This window comes from Sparus aurata, chromosome 12 (genome assembly GCF_900880675.1).
Source record: "Sparus aurata chromosome 12, fSpaAur1.1, whole genome shotgun sequence".
NCBI lineage: Eukaryota > Metazoa > Chordata > Actinopteri > Spariformes > Sparidae > Sparus > Sparus aurata.
In genome coordinates, this window is record NC_044198.1 from 1,180,520 (window position 1) to 1,197,772 (window position 17,253).

General features: G+C 41.9%; 1 protein-coding gene across 1 annotated transcript in view; it reads right to left on the reverse strand.

Moving 5' to 3' along the window:
- Positions 1-17,253, reverse strand: part of dcc (DCC netrin 1 receptor) — a 474,778-nt gene that overhangs the window by 118,116 nt on the left and 339,409 nt on the right. Inside the window, exons 23-25 of the mRNA XM_030434685.1 lie at positions 7,341-7,503; positions 4,116-4,339; positions 3,509-3,625 (exon numbers count right to left, since the gene is read on the reverse strand). Coding sequence (XP_030290545.1) covers positions 3,509-3,625; positions 4,116-4,339; positions 7,341-7,503 — 504 coding nt within the window. The remainder of the gene's footprint in view (positions 1-3,508; positions 3,626-4,115; positions 4,340-7,340; positions 7,504-17,253) is intronic.

A 17,253-nucleotide genomic window follows, 5' to 3' on the forward strand; every position in this document is an offset into this window, starting at 1 on the left:
TTGTTTTCATGATGTCGGTGGAGGGGTTAGCTTAATTGCCGAATGTTTAGCTAGTGTTTGCTTTAGGAAAGGGCTAATTATAGCAGGTCCAGCACGTTGACATTTGCGAGGGAGGGTGTGTTGTTGGGCAGAAGTCTGTCATGTCTGCTTTATCCTCGTCCAGTGGAGCTGCTGGTCCATCATAGACCTTCTCTGATGTTCAATATTTGCCACATAACATTACTTTGGAATTATTTTTTATGATTAATTTATAATTTTTTGTGTTCATTTATTATGGACTATTGCGACAGTGGATTATTGCTCTGAGTGGATTATTGTTAACTCTACTGAGTTAGTTGCGTCTTTCTCTTCCCCAATATTCGAATATTTATTGTGACGATATAATTTGAACAAATTTGCCTACAGTTTAGTTAGGTTTTTGATGTATTCCTTTGTTGTATTTAAAATAATTATAATAACACAAATTGAAGTAAATATTAAGTAAACTATACTATATAGGACCATTAGTTCTGCCCACTCAGAACAACTCAGAAGAGGTAAAGATCATTTAAACAACACAAAGACTGAGCTGCAAAACTGACCCAAACCAATAGAAACAAAGAGAAAGGGAGAAGAAAACCAGACAGCAGACACAAAAAATAAAAAACAGCAGGCAGATCAGTAGGTCTGTCTTCTGCAGAGCAGAGATGTGGTAGCAGAGGGAGAAAGTGAACAAGCCTTGAGCTTTTTCAGTCGAAACAGAGAGAGACACAAATATCAACAGTGCAGACCCTGCAGGGCTTTAGATTTAACAAATCCAAATAACCAATACCACAATGTATGCAAGAGGTCACCCTTTGATTTAGTTTTTCACACACACACACACACACACACACACACACACACACACATACACACACACTTTTATTTACGTTATTCAACCAGGATGTATCTTTACAAACATGTTAGAAATCAAGCAATGGGACTATTATCGTTTCAACAGTTTGATATTGATCAATGTACATTTAACTCTAACCCTGAGCCCGGAGGATAAATCATACACCTTATCTCATCTCATTTTCTTCCGCTTATCCGTGAGTGTCGGGGGGGATGTTGCCTTTTTTCTAAGGGGTTGCAGGATTTCTGGAGCCTATCCCAGTGTCTCTATGGGCGAAGGCAGGGTACACCCTGGATGAGTCGCAGCTCATCGCAGGACCTATACATATAAATATATATCATACATTTTCCCTCTTAATTGGTCATTGCATTTATCTAAAGGCATTAATGTTTATTTGTAAAAAAAAATATTTACTAACCAGAATTTTGAACATCAGCTTGAATATAAATTTACATTTAGATTTAGAGTTAAAAGAAAAAAAAAAATTTAAAGAATATTCAGAACATGCATCAGAACCATCAGCTGTGCTTGTTAGATGGTTGTATGAATTCAGAAACAACTCTCCACACACAACTTTCAGCCCATCCTCATCAGAAAAACAACCAAGCAAGTCAATTTAAAAGTAGCCTGTAATGAGTGGGGAGTCACTGGCAATCGACCTGTTTGATATGACGATGTGTTGCACCATTAGAATGTTGGAATTGGAGGGTTGATTGCAAAAAGTCACGAAACAGACAATCCAACACACACACCCACTAACACTAGGCGCAAAAAAAAAAATAACTAACCCTTTTTCTCTAGCTCCCACTTTTCATTCTCTACAAGACTATTCTGTCACTTTCATGTGAAGAACTGAGTGCAACACTGTGAATATCTTCCAGGAGGGGACATCTGAAAATGTGTGCTGTTATACACATGTTAAAATGATAACACACCTTCCTCTACATGCCAGCTCTTAGTGTGTCACAACTATATCACACACTGAGCCAAAACGTGGCGATACTTACCTGTGGCTCGGGTGCAGTTGCTGGGTCCCGTATGGTTGGGACTAATCCTTTTACGAGGGTCAGTGTCGAGGCAAAGTCAGTTTTGTACTGACCCTTGTTACTGAAGCAGTCCGACATGAGGTGATTAGCACACACATACAAACTAACAGGAAGCATAGCCAGCACATTGTCGTTAAAAATGAAACGCAACCACTGTCTCTTCTGTTGTTCTGTAGCTGGGACAGAGTATAGGCACTTATGATGATTTATTTGACCAACAACCAAGCAATTTGATTGTCTAGCTCTGAGCGACGACACTGCAGAACACTGCTAGCTTACCACTGGACACACTGAACTTTAACTCAGGGATGAACGCCCCACTCTCGGATATCTCCTATCATCTTACAGAGGAGGCCAGCCTATGAATCTCCTTTCATCATGTAGCAACAGGAGCTGAATCTGAACAGCCTGTAGAAGCACCGTTTTACCAGTGGGTGGGCAGCAGAGACCATGCAGGACTTGTTTGCTCTCCTCATTCTGGGAGTTGGTAGGCTAGGGCCAGTTTATATAAAATGCCTTGCAAAAGTATTCACCCCCTTGAACTTTTCCACATTTTGACACATTTTAACCACAAATGTAAATGCAATTTATTGGGATTTTATGTGATAGACCAACACAAAGTGGTACATAATTGTGAAGTGGAAGGAACATTTTAATTTAAAAAAAACAAAAAAAAACAGAAAAGTGTGGTATGCAAAAGTATTCGCCCCCCTGGGTCAATACTTTGTAGAACCACCTTTTGCTGCAATGACAGCTGCAAGTCCTTTGGGGTAAGTCTCTACCAGCGATGCACATATAGAGACTGAAATATGTGCCCATTCTTCCTTGCAAAATAGCTCAATCTTAGTCTGATTGGATGGAGAGTGTCTGTGAACAGCAATTGTCAAGTCTTGCCAGAGATTCTTAAGTTGACTTAGGTCTGGACTTTGACTGGGCCATTCTAACACATGAATATGCTTTGATCTAAACCATTCCATTGTAGCTCTAGCTGTATGTTTAGACTCGTTGTCCTGCTGGAAGGTGAACCTCCGCCCCAGTCTCAAGTCTTTTGCAGACTCTTAACAGGTTTTCTTCCAAGATTGTCCTGTATTTGGCTCCATCCATTTCCCATCAATTCAGACCAGCTTCCCTGTCCCTGCTGAAGAAAAGCATCCCCACAGCATAAGCACTACCACGTTAGGACTGGTCACCAATTAAGGTAGCCTTGTGAGTTATCTGGCTGCAGGGATTGTTGGTGGTTGGGCCCAACACTTGGGTAAAGACTAAAATATTTCTATGGATGGATTGCCATTGTGTACACACATTTATGTTCTCCGGAGGATGAATCCCAGTGGCTCCCAGTGAATTTTGACTTTAGTGCCACCATGAGGCTAAGTTTGTGGTTTATTGTAGTATCTTTCTATTCTTATTATTATTGTTAAATGGACATTTTAGCATTTCACTTTGTTAGCAAGTTAGCATCCCAACGTTTTAGCCTGCAGTTGTTAGTATTTAGCTCAAATTGTAGCTGTATTTGCTGCTGGAAATGCTTTTGCAAAGAATTAAATCAGTTAAAGGAGTTGCTTAGGGATAGTAAGTTACGTACGTGTGTTGCTAGGCTGTGAGTCCATTGGAATCATAATTTTGCCTCGTGTCCCCCTCCTGGCAGCCAGGGACCGCTCCAGAGTGGAAATACTGTTGGATGCCTCGTCACCATCAGCACCTGGAACATCAAAACATACAAACTTCAAAACAGGGATTTAAACATCTCTGTTCTTTATTTAAGCTCTGAAGATGAAATTAAATAAATGTGTTTTTTTATTTTTATCTATGATCAATCGAGATTCATTATAGCTAGAGTTAGCACATTTGAGATGGATGTGATGTGAAACAGTTAAATAACAAACTAATACAATTTAGTTGTGAGATTCTGATTTTGTCACAGATCAATGGAGAGATGATAATCGTAACATGAAAACTGCATCGATAAAAAGACACCGAGACACAAATCAAAATTGATCAATAAAGCAAACAACATTTGCTTTTAATTACACTGAGTTATTGCAACATTTTAAATAAGTATCAAAAAGTAAATACATTAAAGTATAATGGTTGTTTATAAGATTATACATCCTATATTATACATTATATGTAACCATTCAAATAACAAATAAGTGGACGAATAAATGACTGAATCATCATCCATTCTGTACCTGAGTGGCTGCTCTTGCTGCCCATCTGGTTCTCTGACTGGCTGTGTGCAACTTGAGGGAGGTCCTGGCACGACTGGATGGGTGAATCATGTCCGGACGGGGCGACACTGGGAGCCTTCTCCATGTTCTTCATTTCCATCTCCTCATGATGGATCCAGAGGTCAGGAGGCCGCAGGTCCTTCTGGCTGCCCTTCCTCTTACTGGCACTGTGGCTTGCTCTCTTCCTACACAGGTGAGAAGGTCAGAGGGAAGGCAGACGTGAAGAACACACTGCAGGGCTGAGTGAACCATGGGAGACATACTGTCATACTAGTCATGTTGCTGGGAGACCCTCGAAATCCCAGCAGAGCATTGACACACCTGTCCCAGAGTCCTGCACGGGTCTTATTTTGCCAACCCGCACCCGCCCGTACCCGTCGTACTTAAAACCGCATCCGATCCGTTTCCCGACAGTAGCACAAATTACATTCCGCACCCGAGCCGACCCGCTATAAATTGATACCGACGCCCGACCCGCACCCGAAGCAAAATTAGACTTACGCAATTTTTAAAAATGAAAGTAAGCCAGCGTGGGGAATGGGAGTTCTGGGAGGGCGCAAGCACGCATGAATGAGCTCATATTAAATATACCGTATTGACCCGAATATAGGACGACCCTGATTATAACACGACCCCTCTTTTCAAGACTAATCTTCAGAAAATAACTCTGATAACCAAAATTAGTTTCTCAATAACAAACTCACATACCCTCCTGTCAATCTCTTGGAAGCGGCCGCTTAGAGGACCACGATAAGCTTTTCTCTTACTGTTAGCGTTTTCAGACGATCTTTTTGGACCCGCCATCTTCGGACGTTACACTCCGTAACTCCATATTTCTTGGCTGGCTGACAGTTGTTTGGCGCCTCCGCTGCATTGATCACCATTATCTTAAAATTAGCATCATAGCTCCGCCTCAGATGTCTGTTAACTTGCCCCACTTTTGATCCATTTGCTCCGTAAAATCACAGCGTCTCTCCATTTTTCATCTCCTGTCACTTCTTCTCCGCTGTGATTGACAGATAACCCCAGCCACAGTGTCAGTGATGTCTCTACAATAAGCTGGCGCCCTCTGCTGTTGCGGTCGTGTAGCGACCCAGACAACTATCAGCATGTGTCAACGGTTAGACCCCGATAATAAGAAGACCGTCACGACCCCACTTTTTCCACATAATTTTCATCGAAAAAACCTATCAATACGGTACATGCTTATCATTTTGAAATGCAGGCATATTTTTGTAGATGTGTCGCTGATGATTTTTTTTTTTTTTGCACCCTGACGCCATGAAAATGACAATCGCAAAACCCGACCCGCGCTCTCTAGGCGTCCGACCCGATCCACCCCCGTGTCCGACACAGGACTTTATTTTTCACCCGTTTCATCCAAATTGTGCGGGTCACCCGTCGGGTACCCGCGGGTACCCGAACCCGTGCAGGACTATGACCTGTCCATCTGTGACATAGCAGTAATTTGCATCCATCATAAAAGCATTTGCCTTTCTGATGTACGCTGCAACAAGGAAGACTATAAGACAGTCATGTAGAAGGAAGCAGACAAAAAACAGAAGGATTATATACAGACGAGAAGGACAACAATGAGGATTCCTCAGTCAACCTGTTATACCAATAGAAGCCTATTAGACTTGAATATGTTTTGTTTTATTATAAACTGCATTATAAAATACACTGCTAAACTGCATCAACTGAAATCTGGCAGGCTGGTTAAAAATCAGTTTTGACTTAAAGCCCCTGTACAGAGTTTTTAACTGGATATGCAAAAGTCTCTGGTTTCTGCTGATGTGTCTCTGTTACCTACAACAGCAAATGAGCCCATCAGCGTGAAGATACGCTATTTCTAAGTAGTCTAATTCTATACCTCTGAAAGGCCTTGGTCGGGTCGGACCACTGACGAAACGATTTACGGCAGTCAGACCGGAACTGACGACATTCAGGATACGGCATAGCTGTTTTGTTGCTACGCTAGCCAGTGCTAACCGAGCTAAAACTTTTGTCATGGCCGATAATGAGACAAAGAAAAGAAAAAGAATTCGAACCGAAGACCAACGAAAGGCCAAGAGGGAATCCGATCGAGCTAGGGCTAAACACGGATAAACACTGGCGATTCCTTCCAGAGATGGAGAGAGTTGCGGGGCTTGAAGGGAGGGTCGGATCCAGAATTCGCCCGATTCCTCCTAGACAGGTTTGTAAATTTTATCTAATTTATGAAATGTAATGCGGGACGTAGTTTACAGAAATACATGAATTTATGTTGTTACAACAAAGCTGGCTAACGTTACCACTAGATTAGCTCTAGATACTACACTCGTGAAAGCGACAACAAACGTCTTAGATCACGCATCCATTTCAGCTGTGTGTATGCTTCAGCCCAGCCGACCTGCAACGATGCATCGGTAATATCCTCTGTCATTATAAATGATTCAGTTTCTTACTTAGAACAAAACATCCATCACAATCACTGTGACTTTGCTGTAACGCTAGCTCTGTAGCACCGTGGGTAATATTTATAGCTGGGAAATTGCAGCGCAACAGCAGCATTACTTTGTTTCACCGGCGGCATATTATATTAAGTAGAAATACAAATAGACACATTACCTCGTCCATATGCACGCTGCAGATAGCTGCTAAAAAAAAAAAAAAAAAAAAAAATTTTCAAAGCAAGTCCCGTCGTCTTTCCGACGTTTCCAAAACAAATCTACACGCGCCAGCCAGACAAACGTCTGCACGACAGTGGGCGCTAGAGCTCATGGGAAATGCAGTGTTCATTCCTGCAAAACACTACCGCTTTCGTCCAGCAGGGCCGCCAAAATCAACACTAAATGAAAAGTCTGTACAGGGGCTTTAATGTCATGAACTGTATAATAAAAAACATTATGATGGATTAAACAGACTGACACCTCTCAAACTAGATTATGATATAATACAGACTAAAACAAAATGAACTGGATTTTTTTTCCTTTGGCTGTAACTACAATCTGCTGTCAGCTAGTTAGCTCAGTTAGCCTTGCAGCTGGCATTGTATTAGCTCACAAGAATCCAACAAGGGTCAGCAAGAAAGGACCATTTGAGACTTGATTTCCCTGAAAAACAGCCATGATGGCTTGTTAACCATCTGCCTTGTAATCCTGACAGCTGTTTCCTGCCATCACATGGATGAATGAAATGTCTTACTTCCTCTGCGCGGCGGAGGAGCGCCGGGTGCAAATGAGTGCCACGATGACGACTACAACAACGGTGATAGCTCCCACAGAGACCACAATGATGACTAGGAGGTTACTGTTCTTCTGAGGCGTGGCGCTGCCGTGAGGTGGACGCATCTGTCCGATGGGAGACTCTGAAAAACATAGAAAATACAGTTGAAAAAACATGGGTTTTATCTTATCTGAATTAATGGTTGGTTATTTTTAATTTTCATGTCATGTCAAGTCAACATTTTGTATGCAATTTTTATATTTGAAATGTACAATTTCTGCCAATCTTGACATAACATAACATGACATTTCCATTCACATTTAAACCCCGTTTTGAAACATTGAAACCTTAAATATAATTCTAGCTTGTAATGATACGTCACATTTCAATTTCAGATTATCACAGTATTATGCTTATATATGTATGTGTATATATATATATATATATATATATATATATATATATATATATATATACATATATATATACATATATATATACATATATATATATATATAGAGAGAGATAGGAGAGAGATAGAGACAGAGATAGATAGATAATAATAGATAGAGAAGATAAAATATATATACATTATATATAGATATACTACATATTATATATATATAATATATATATATATAATATTATATATATATATATATATATCATATCTAATATATATAATATATATGTATATATATAATATGTATATATATAATATATTATATACTTATATATCTATATATATATATATATATAAGCCTGCAGAGTGAAACCCAAACTGGTTTTCCCTGAACTGACAACACAGACGTGCTGCTGAACCAATCGATAGACAGACAGAGAGAGAGACAGAGAGAGGTGTAAAGGGAGAAAAGGGAATCGATGACACGCTCTGTTATTCATTAACTCGACCTTGGAGCAGAGAAAAAAAAATAAAAGGAAACACGGGAGGAGTCTGGATGGAGGTGGGAGATGGCGTTAAAGAGAATAAATGAGAGAAGGAATGAAGAAAGAGAAGTCAAAGAGGAGAAATAGGGAAATAAATATGATAGTTAGGGGTAAGAGAAAAGGGCACACTGGTGGGTGGAAGAAAGGACAGGGGAGGAAAGAAAGATTAGGGAAAATGGATGGGAGAGAGGCACTTTACTTCTTATACCCTCTATCAGTGAAATCCACAATCAATCACATCATCACAGAGACCATAACATCACTGTTTTTACTTTTCTTGTTTTAAATTAGATGTCATCATCTTCTCCCTTTTTCTTTTTAAAACAATATTTAAATAATAATCATTCTAAATTAACACCAGTAATGACATCCAATTATTATAAGCACGTCACCTGATGAAAATATTTTACACCTTGTTAAGTAATTCTCTTATCAAATCTCCTGCATCTAGTAATTCATAGCGTTAACAGTTGCTGTTGTATGACTCATCAGATTAGTTCTTACAAAAGAAAATGTCATTTTTAGGTCACATTCTAAGTGTTTAACCCACACTGTGATTAAATCAGAGGCCATCAGCAGCTCTGTCAATTTAAAATCAACATAATATCAACAAATCAACACATGAGGGACAGGAAGTGTGGAAATTCAGGAAGATCCAGATACCTCTGCTGAGGCCAAATTGTCAAAACTAAGCAACCCTACCTTCAAGCCTTTGTGTGTACTCTATCACTCTTAAAATATCTCCATCTATCTATCGATGACTAAGGAAATACGTTAACACTATGATTGATCAACTTTGTTTATTAAATGTCTTACAACTATTTAAAAGTAACATAGAAGCTTATTAATTCATCATTATTTTTTCTCATTTAAGGCTGAGACATTTTAAGCCCTAATTTAAGTGGTATGGGGCTCTCGTCTCTGAAAACAGCCAACTTCACCTCCTAAAATGAGGAGAGAATGAGACAACTTAAGTAATTATGTACATTTTTGTACAGCAGAAGCCAAACAGTGCTGTACCTAGCCCTCCAATTTGCTCAGATATTGTCAGTGGCTGAATCAGTGAGTACTGTACAGCCTGTAAATGTAGAGATGAACACAGTCGTGACCTGAGGGAAAGAGTCCGAGATTTATCTTCTCTGTAAAAAACATTTTAAGCAGGAGGAAGATCTGCAACATAAAGGATGGTACCAGGTTAAAGATGAAATAGGGTGAGGCTGATGAGCGAGCTTCGCCCTTGCCGACCTGCCATAAAGACAGAGGTGAATGGAGGTCGGAGAAGAAAGACTTATGATTGGCTCCAGCAGCAGCAACAACGCAGACAGTCCATCTTCCAACACACACACGCACACACACACACACACGTCAGTTACTTTGTAACGTGTTACACCCAACACTGGATGACAGTTACAGTTATGAACATGATTTGTATGTAGGGGCAAATATTTTAGCTTTAGCAGTACTTTTAGGGTCATCAGTACCTGCTGTATTAGCATTAGCATACTGTGTAACAGCATATTTCCGTTAGCATAAGTGTAGTATAGTAGGGCTGCAACGATTAGTTGACGTAATCGATTACGTCGACAATAAAAATTTGTCGGCACGAAATTTGTGCGTCGACGCGTCGTGTTTATTATTGTTATTATTATTTATCATCATTTGAAAAAAAAATAAATAAAAGATTTGAGCTGGAGCAAATCGCTTTAGCACCGCTACTAGAATGCGCACCACAGTGTAGCACAGAAGAAGAAGACGGTTCCGCAGAAGAAGAAGAATATGAACGATGGCGGAACATGTTGAGGAGAGCAGGAAAGCGAAACCAAACACGTCCAAAGTTTGGGAACATTTTCGGGCGGTAACCTCACATCTTCTATATATGACATTAAATGTACGTGTGACTCTGTAGTAGAGTTCAGATCGAGCCCAAAAACATCAAACCCGACCCGACTCTGTGCACGTTGAGTCATGGCCCGGCCCGGCCCAGCCCGGCCTCAGTAACGACCAGGCGCGTAGGCAGGAGTGGGCCTGGCCGGGCCAGTGCCGCCCACATGAATCACTGGCCCGCCCATCCACTTGTTTCCCATTTCTTTTAAAAATACATTTTAGAAAGAGACCAATTATGCTCATCAGGGAATTTTAATTCGACATATTCTACTGTAAATATCTTATATTTCTTTCTAAAAAAAAAAAAAAACAAAAAAAAAAAACAACGATGTTTCACCAGAGCACAACTCGCTGTCGTTGCCATGGTAACAGTTACGCGCGTGACGTGCAGCGAGCGGGGCAAAAAGCCTAGCAACTATGGTCAGTTAGCTAGCGGACTTTTGACTCCAGTCGATGGCTAGGAAAATGATGAAACAAAGTACTTTAATGTCATATTTTAAACGACCCAGACTTGAAGAAGATGACACACCACTGCCTCCCACAGAGCCCGGTTTTACAGACTCTGCCTGCAATACGGTTCGCCCACCAAGCCTGGTCGCCTGCTCCCCACCACCAGTGCTCTCTCCCGGCCAGCCTGACGTGGCTTTGCCTACTGATTTATCAGCAATTGAGGAACCACCTTCACAGCCACATCTGAAGGAATTTCCCTGCACAGTTAAAAATGGAAAATCACGGTGTTTCTCATCCAAGTGGTATGGAGAGTTTTCTTGGTTGGAATACAGTGTGAAAACGAACTCGCTTTTCTGTAAAATGTGCAGACATTTTGCCGGCGGAGCTGACGGCCCATTTGTCAGAGAAGGGTTTGTAGACTGGAAACATCTGCGTCAGGCATGCGAGAAGCACCAGCAGAGCAAGCCTCACTCCCTTTCACTTGAGAAATTTCAAAACTACAGGGCTAATCAAAGTTCAGGCCGGGGAAATGTGCTAAACCAAATGAACCGTGATGCCATGGACTATCTGTTCATTGAGAGGAATCGAGACCATCTAAAAGTCGTTTTGGATATTGTACTGCTTTGTGCCAAGCAGGACATCCCCCTAAGAGGTCACAGGGAGGATGCGGATGCGCTTAATAGAGGAAACTTCCTTGAGCTGTTCAAGTTCATGTGCAAATATGACCCACAGATCCAAAGTCGTCTGGAGCAGCTGCCCAGAAACGGAACTTTGATGAGCCCCGATGTTCAAAATGAGCTGCTCGAGTCAGCTGCTTCTTTGTTGTTGCGCAAGATCAAAGCAGAAATACGTGAACCGGGCACCTATTACGCCCTCATGGCAGACGAATACAAGGACGAGTCAAAACGTGAACTTGTAGCTGTTTGTGTGAGATACATTAACGGAGGAAAAATAAAAGAACGGGCAATTGGATTTGTGGACACAAATGACATGAGCGCAGTTGCTATTGCAGAGAAAATACTGGAGGTGATTGAACCACTACAACTTGACCCATCTCTGTGTGTTGGCTTCAGCTTTGACGGGGCCTCCGTTATGTCAGGAAACAAGGGAGGTGTGCATGTTATTTTAAAACAAACGTTTCCTCAGGCTGTGTATGTCCAATGTAATTCTCACAGACTGAATTTGGTGCTGTGTGCAACATCAAAGGTGTCCGGACATGTCAGCGCATTTTTTGATACAGTGAACAATATACATAGTTTCATGACAGGCAGCAGCAGACACGCACGGTTTGTTGAGGTGCAAAAGGAGCTCCATCCAGACCGCCCATTCTTGGAACTTCAGCGGTCCGTGGACACGCGCTGGAGTTCCAAATCTGGAGCAGTGAGCAAAATTCTAACTCTGCTGGACGTCATATTAGAAGTACTAGCTGAATATAGTGAAAGCAGCGGCCAAACGCAGGCCGAGGCGCAGTCCCTGCTCCTGCAAATACAAACTAAAAAGTTTGTATTCCTACTCGTCACGTTCGGGAAATTATTTCAGACGAGTGACTTTGCTATTTGGGGATTACAAAGCCCGACACTGTGTGTCACTGAGTGCATCGACCTCATTGAGGGACTAAAAGAGAACTTTGCTCAATTCAGACACGATTCAAAATGTGGATATGAAGCTGTGATGAAGCTGACTGAAGAGCTGATGAGCAAATACGACATCATGAGCTGGGACATAACTTCTGGGAACAGAAAAAGGAGACTTCCTGCGAGGCTCACGGAATCCGTGGTCACGACAAGCCTGGGAAAAGCAACGAGTGTCAAAAATGATGATGACCTGCGACACCTCTGGAACGATATCCTCGACAGAGAACTGACAGAGTTGAACACTCGTTTCCAAGAGGACCAGTATGGGATCATGAGGACAGCAGCCACGTTTCTCCCACACTCAAAGACATTTGCTCAGACAGAGTCCATGCGCACCACATGTGATCACTATCACATCTCAGTTGAGGATGCTGAATTAACGGTATTCATTGAGCAATTGCGCCGGAAAGTTGCCAACGGGCTGGAATTTCCATCCCTCATGGAAGTGTTGGACATATGTGCGCCTGACATTTTCCCTAACCTCAGTAAACTACTGCGAGCCATCATCACACTTCCCATGACGTCTTGTAGCGTTGAGAGACTGTTCTCCACTGCAGGTCGGATTAAAACGCACCTCAGAGCATCCATGAGTACCACCCGTCTCAACAACCTGTCAATTTTGTCCTTTGAAAAGGAACTCTGTGACACTTTGGACTATGACGAGATCATCTCTATATTCAATGCAAGACCCAGGCGTTTGCGCCTTGTTTTGTAGGCCATAAAAACAGCAAAGGTAGGCCTGCTTCATATTTGCCTGTGATAGCTGAGTGTTTGATTATTTTCTTTCTTATTTTTTTTATTTTTTTACTGCTGATCTGTGAGCTGTCCATGGTGCTTAAGATTTAAGTCTGACAGTATGTTTAAGTGTTTTATAGGCCATGAAAACAACAAAGGTAGACCTGTTGTTATAGCACTGCTTCATATTTGCCTGTGACGTGAAGAGATTGCTTTGCTTTAAATAACATGAATTTTGTAGTAGCCACATGCTGTTAATAGGCTACAATGTTCCAGTGTGAGTTGCTCTTTTTTCATTAATACCAGAATTCATTAGATTTGATGGGTTTGGTAGAAATTAAGGAGTGTGTTATTTCGTAATTCAAGTGATGTTTAGCTGGGTGTTGTTTTTTTTTTAACTGTTCATCAGTGAGCTGTCCATGGTGTTTAAGATTTAAGCATGATGAATTGTGTGTGATACAGTATGTTTAAGTGTTTTGGTAGGCCTGTTGTTAGCACTGCTTCATATATTCTGTGATGTGAAGAGTGTCTTGTAGCCAGTTAGTAATTTTTCTTTTTTTATTACTGATTGGTGAACTGTGCCTGGTACTTCAGATTTAAGTCTGATGTATCTTGTTGTAGGTTTAAGTGTCCACTGCTGTTTGGTTCATGTTTATTTGCCAACTTTGTGCAATAAAGTGGTTAACAGTGCTGTGCGCTGTAAATTAAATACACTGTCCTTTTTTCTGAGAAAAGATGGCCCATCCAATTTTGTACTGGCCCACCCAAGATAAAAATTCTGCCTACGCCACTGTTGTATATTAGCCATTTAATAAAATGTTTTTTAAAGAATTCTTATAAATCATTGTTTTATTGCTTAGTTTTCATTAAATATAAGAAAGTAGGGATAAGTAGTTGACTTGACATGACACCGTGCATTTGCATGGTTGAAATCTCCGGCGACAATATTCAGTTGTCTGGGTGTTTGTTTTCAAGATCACTAATGTACAGTGAGGCTAATGCTTCCTTAGCATTAGCACTGGGAAGAATGTAAACAGCTACAATGTGCAGCTAGGAGAGCTCTCTGGGTAAATAAAAGGGTTTACATCTCACAACCGCATATTTAAGCAATATTACCCTCGAGGGTGTGCTTTAACGTCATTTGAGCACTTCAGTGCTGCTTGCATCACTGTCGTGCTCAAATGATGTTAAAGCACACCCTCGAGAGTAATATTGCGATTACACAACTAATACCAACAAAAATAAAATGTATAATAAAAATATATCCATGTTGATGGACATTTACTCTGAAATTTTAAAGGTGTTTGCGAGTGTGCGTCGCGTTTCCATGGAAACACATGGGGTCTGACTAATAACTGAAACAAAATCAGTCACGTCAGTAGACTCATATGTGTAATGGAACGTAGTTTACCACTCCAGCAAATAATCCAACCCTTAGTAACGACCTAGCAACAGAAAGGATTTTCTAGTCCCAGATGAGTCAACTCTGAACTGACGTTAATGTTTTATTGTGGTCTCGGAATTTCCCGAACTAAATCAATACTGCACAGATAAACAGAAAATGCTTATTTTTATCGCCCAAGTTATAACAAAGATGTTGATTTTTTTTTCTTTTATATTTTTTACAAAACGTTTTCACCACGGTCACAATAGTGTCTCTCACACTGAAGGGAAAATAAATAATAGCTGGGGCATTTATTTGTTTCAGTCGCTGAACAGACCAGACATTTATTTGGGACCAGGCGGCAATTTGGGACAGGCGTTTAATTCCCTCCTCTCAAAAATCCGGGATGAAAATGTCACAAATTTATCCAGCTTCTTGGTGAATTCTCTGGCATCCGTCTGCAAGTGAAGTTGTTGCGGCGGAGGAAATTATTCAGCCAACCAGCACTCAAAGATAACTCCTCATCCCTGCTGTCACTCACGGTGGCGTACATTTGTTTCGCCGTCGCCCTGATCATTTTGCGGGACACTCTCTCATGGTGTGCCCGTTTGCTGATAACTAATTCCCGCATGTTTATCTCAGGCTCCTCGCTAGCCTTCTTCCTCCTTCCACCAGGCAGCCTGGTCCTGTTGCTGTCCTCCTCGGACAGCTCCGTTTTATTTTTAAAGATTTTTTTGGCATAGACACCTTTATTAAGCAGTAGACAGACAGGAAATATGGGAGAGAGAGGGGGATGTGACATGCAGCAAAGGACCTCCGGCCGGAATCGAACCGGGGTCGGCTGTGTATATGGCATGCGCTCTAACCACTCGACCACCTGCGCACCCAGCTCCGTTTTATTTTATCGCCAATCTCTCCCTCTCTTGGGGTCGACAGAGAAACATCTAGCGGCTGCTTCTCCCGACTTTTCCTCTGCGTATTTTACGGCAGAAAGTTTGAATTTCAAGCCGTACTTTTTATTTTTTTTTTGCTCCAGCTCTGACAGTTACTATGTTGCCATGGAGATGGATACACTATTGTCACAGACTTGGCGGAGTAATATTTTAAGTAATGAGTCAGGCGTGCTGTCACGCTGATTTGAGCACAGTCAAAATGTCTTGTTGACCAATCAGATTGCTTGGTTGGAACTACTTGTTGTATAATCCACCAACGATGAACAGGACTTGGAGACTTGGACAGAGTTATTGCACCAGTCCATGTTGATTTAAACACACAGCCCTCCACCTTGGATTTTGCTGCACAGTGTTAGATCTCTGTCAGTTCGATGCAAGGCTAGTCCATCTAGCTGAATGGTCGCATCCGGGACTCGGTCATTGAGCCATGTTTCTGTAAAAATATATGCACAGCAGTCCTTGGTGTCCTGTTGAGTGGTCCGCTGGAGTCTGATGTAATCCAGTTTATTTTCAAGGGAGCTAATGTTGGGGAGCAAGATGGACGGGAGAGCCGGCCGGCTAGCATTAGCTCTTAACATAGCACGGACACCTGCTCTCTTGCCCCTCTTCAGTCTTCTCTCACACCGCTTTCAGCGTCCTCTCACCCAACCCTTGCCGTTAGGCTCGCTCTCGCCATTTGTCTCTCCTCGCGAAGCAAGCCAAGAGCCTGTAGTCCATTCAGTATCTCTGTTGGTAACAGCGCCGGGCAGTGTTTAAGTCCCAGAAGTAGACTGTGATGGATGCCTTGTGGTCCTGCATCAGTGTGTTGCAGTTTTGGTTGGTTGGTTGGGTACTTTATTAATCCTTGACAGGAAATTGCTTCATTGCTCCTGTCATTATTAGTCACACATGCATACATACATAAATAATGTTAAACATGCATAAATAAGGTTAAAAAACATTCACCCTGTCCGTACAAGGGTCAAAAGTGCTCGTTAAAAAGTTTTTTGCAGCAGGGAGAAAGGACCTCCTGCTGCGCTCTGACTTGCACCTTGGCATGATCAGTCTTTCACTGAAGGTGCTCCTTTTGATCACCCCCAGTGCATTGAGTGGGTGAGAGGGGTTCCTCAAGATTGTCCTCATCTTAGACAGCATCCTGTCTTCTGCCACCTGCTGGACAGTGTCCAGTTTGGAGTTCACCACAGAACTGGCCTTTTTAATGATTGTGTCTACTCTGTTCCTATCTGCTGAGCTTGACCCTTCTCCCCAGCACGCCACCGCAAAGAAAAAAGCACTGGCCACTACTGAGTGGTAGACAGTGTGCAATAGGGTTTGACAGATGTTGAATGACCTCAGCCTTCTCAAGAAGTAGAGTCGACTTTGCCCTTTTTTGCACACTGTTTCCACATGAATTTGCCAATCCAACTTGTTGTCCAGCTGCACACGAGGTATCTGTGGCTGGACACAACTTCCACCTCTGCGCCCTGGATGCAAATTGGTGCAGGCGCAGGTTGGATCCTCCTCCTAAAGTCCACAACGATCTCCTTGGTCTTTGGGATGTTGAGATAAAGATGTTTTTTTCACTCCAGTCCACAAAGTCGTTGATAACACTTCTGTGCTCTTGGTCCTCGCCTCCCTTAATAAGACCAGTGATGACTGTGTCGTCAGAACATTTCTGGAGGAAGCATCCACTGGTGGTGTGTTTGAAGTGAGAGGGGATAACTCTGAGGAGATGATGTCCCAGATGTGGTGGTGGCGGCTGAGGAGCAGAAGTGATATGGGGCTGTCAAATCTATTGAAGAACATGTTCAGGTCATTGGCCAGGTTCTGATCACCGTCCAGAAGCGAGCCTCCTTTCTTCATGCCTGTGATGTTTCTCATACCAGCCCACACCTGCTTGCTACCTTCTCACTGCACAGTCTACA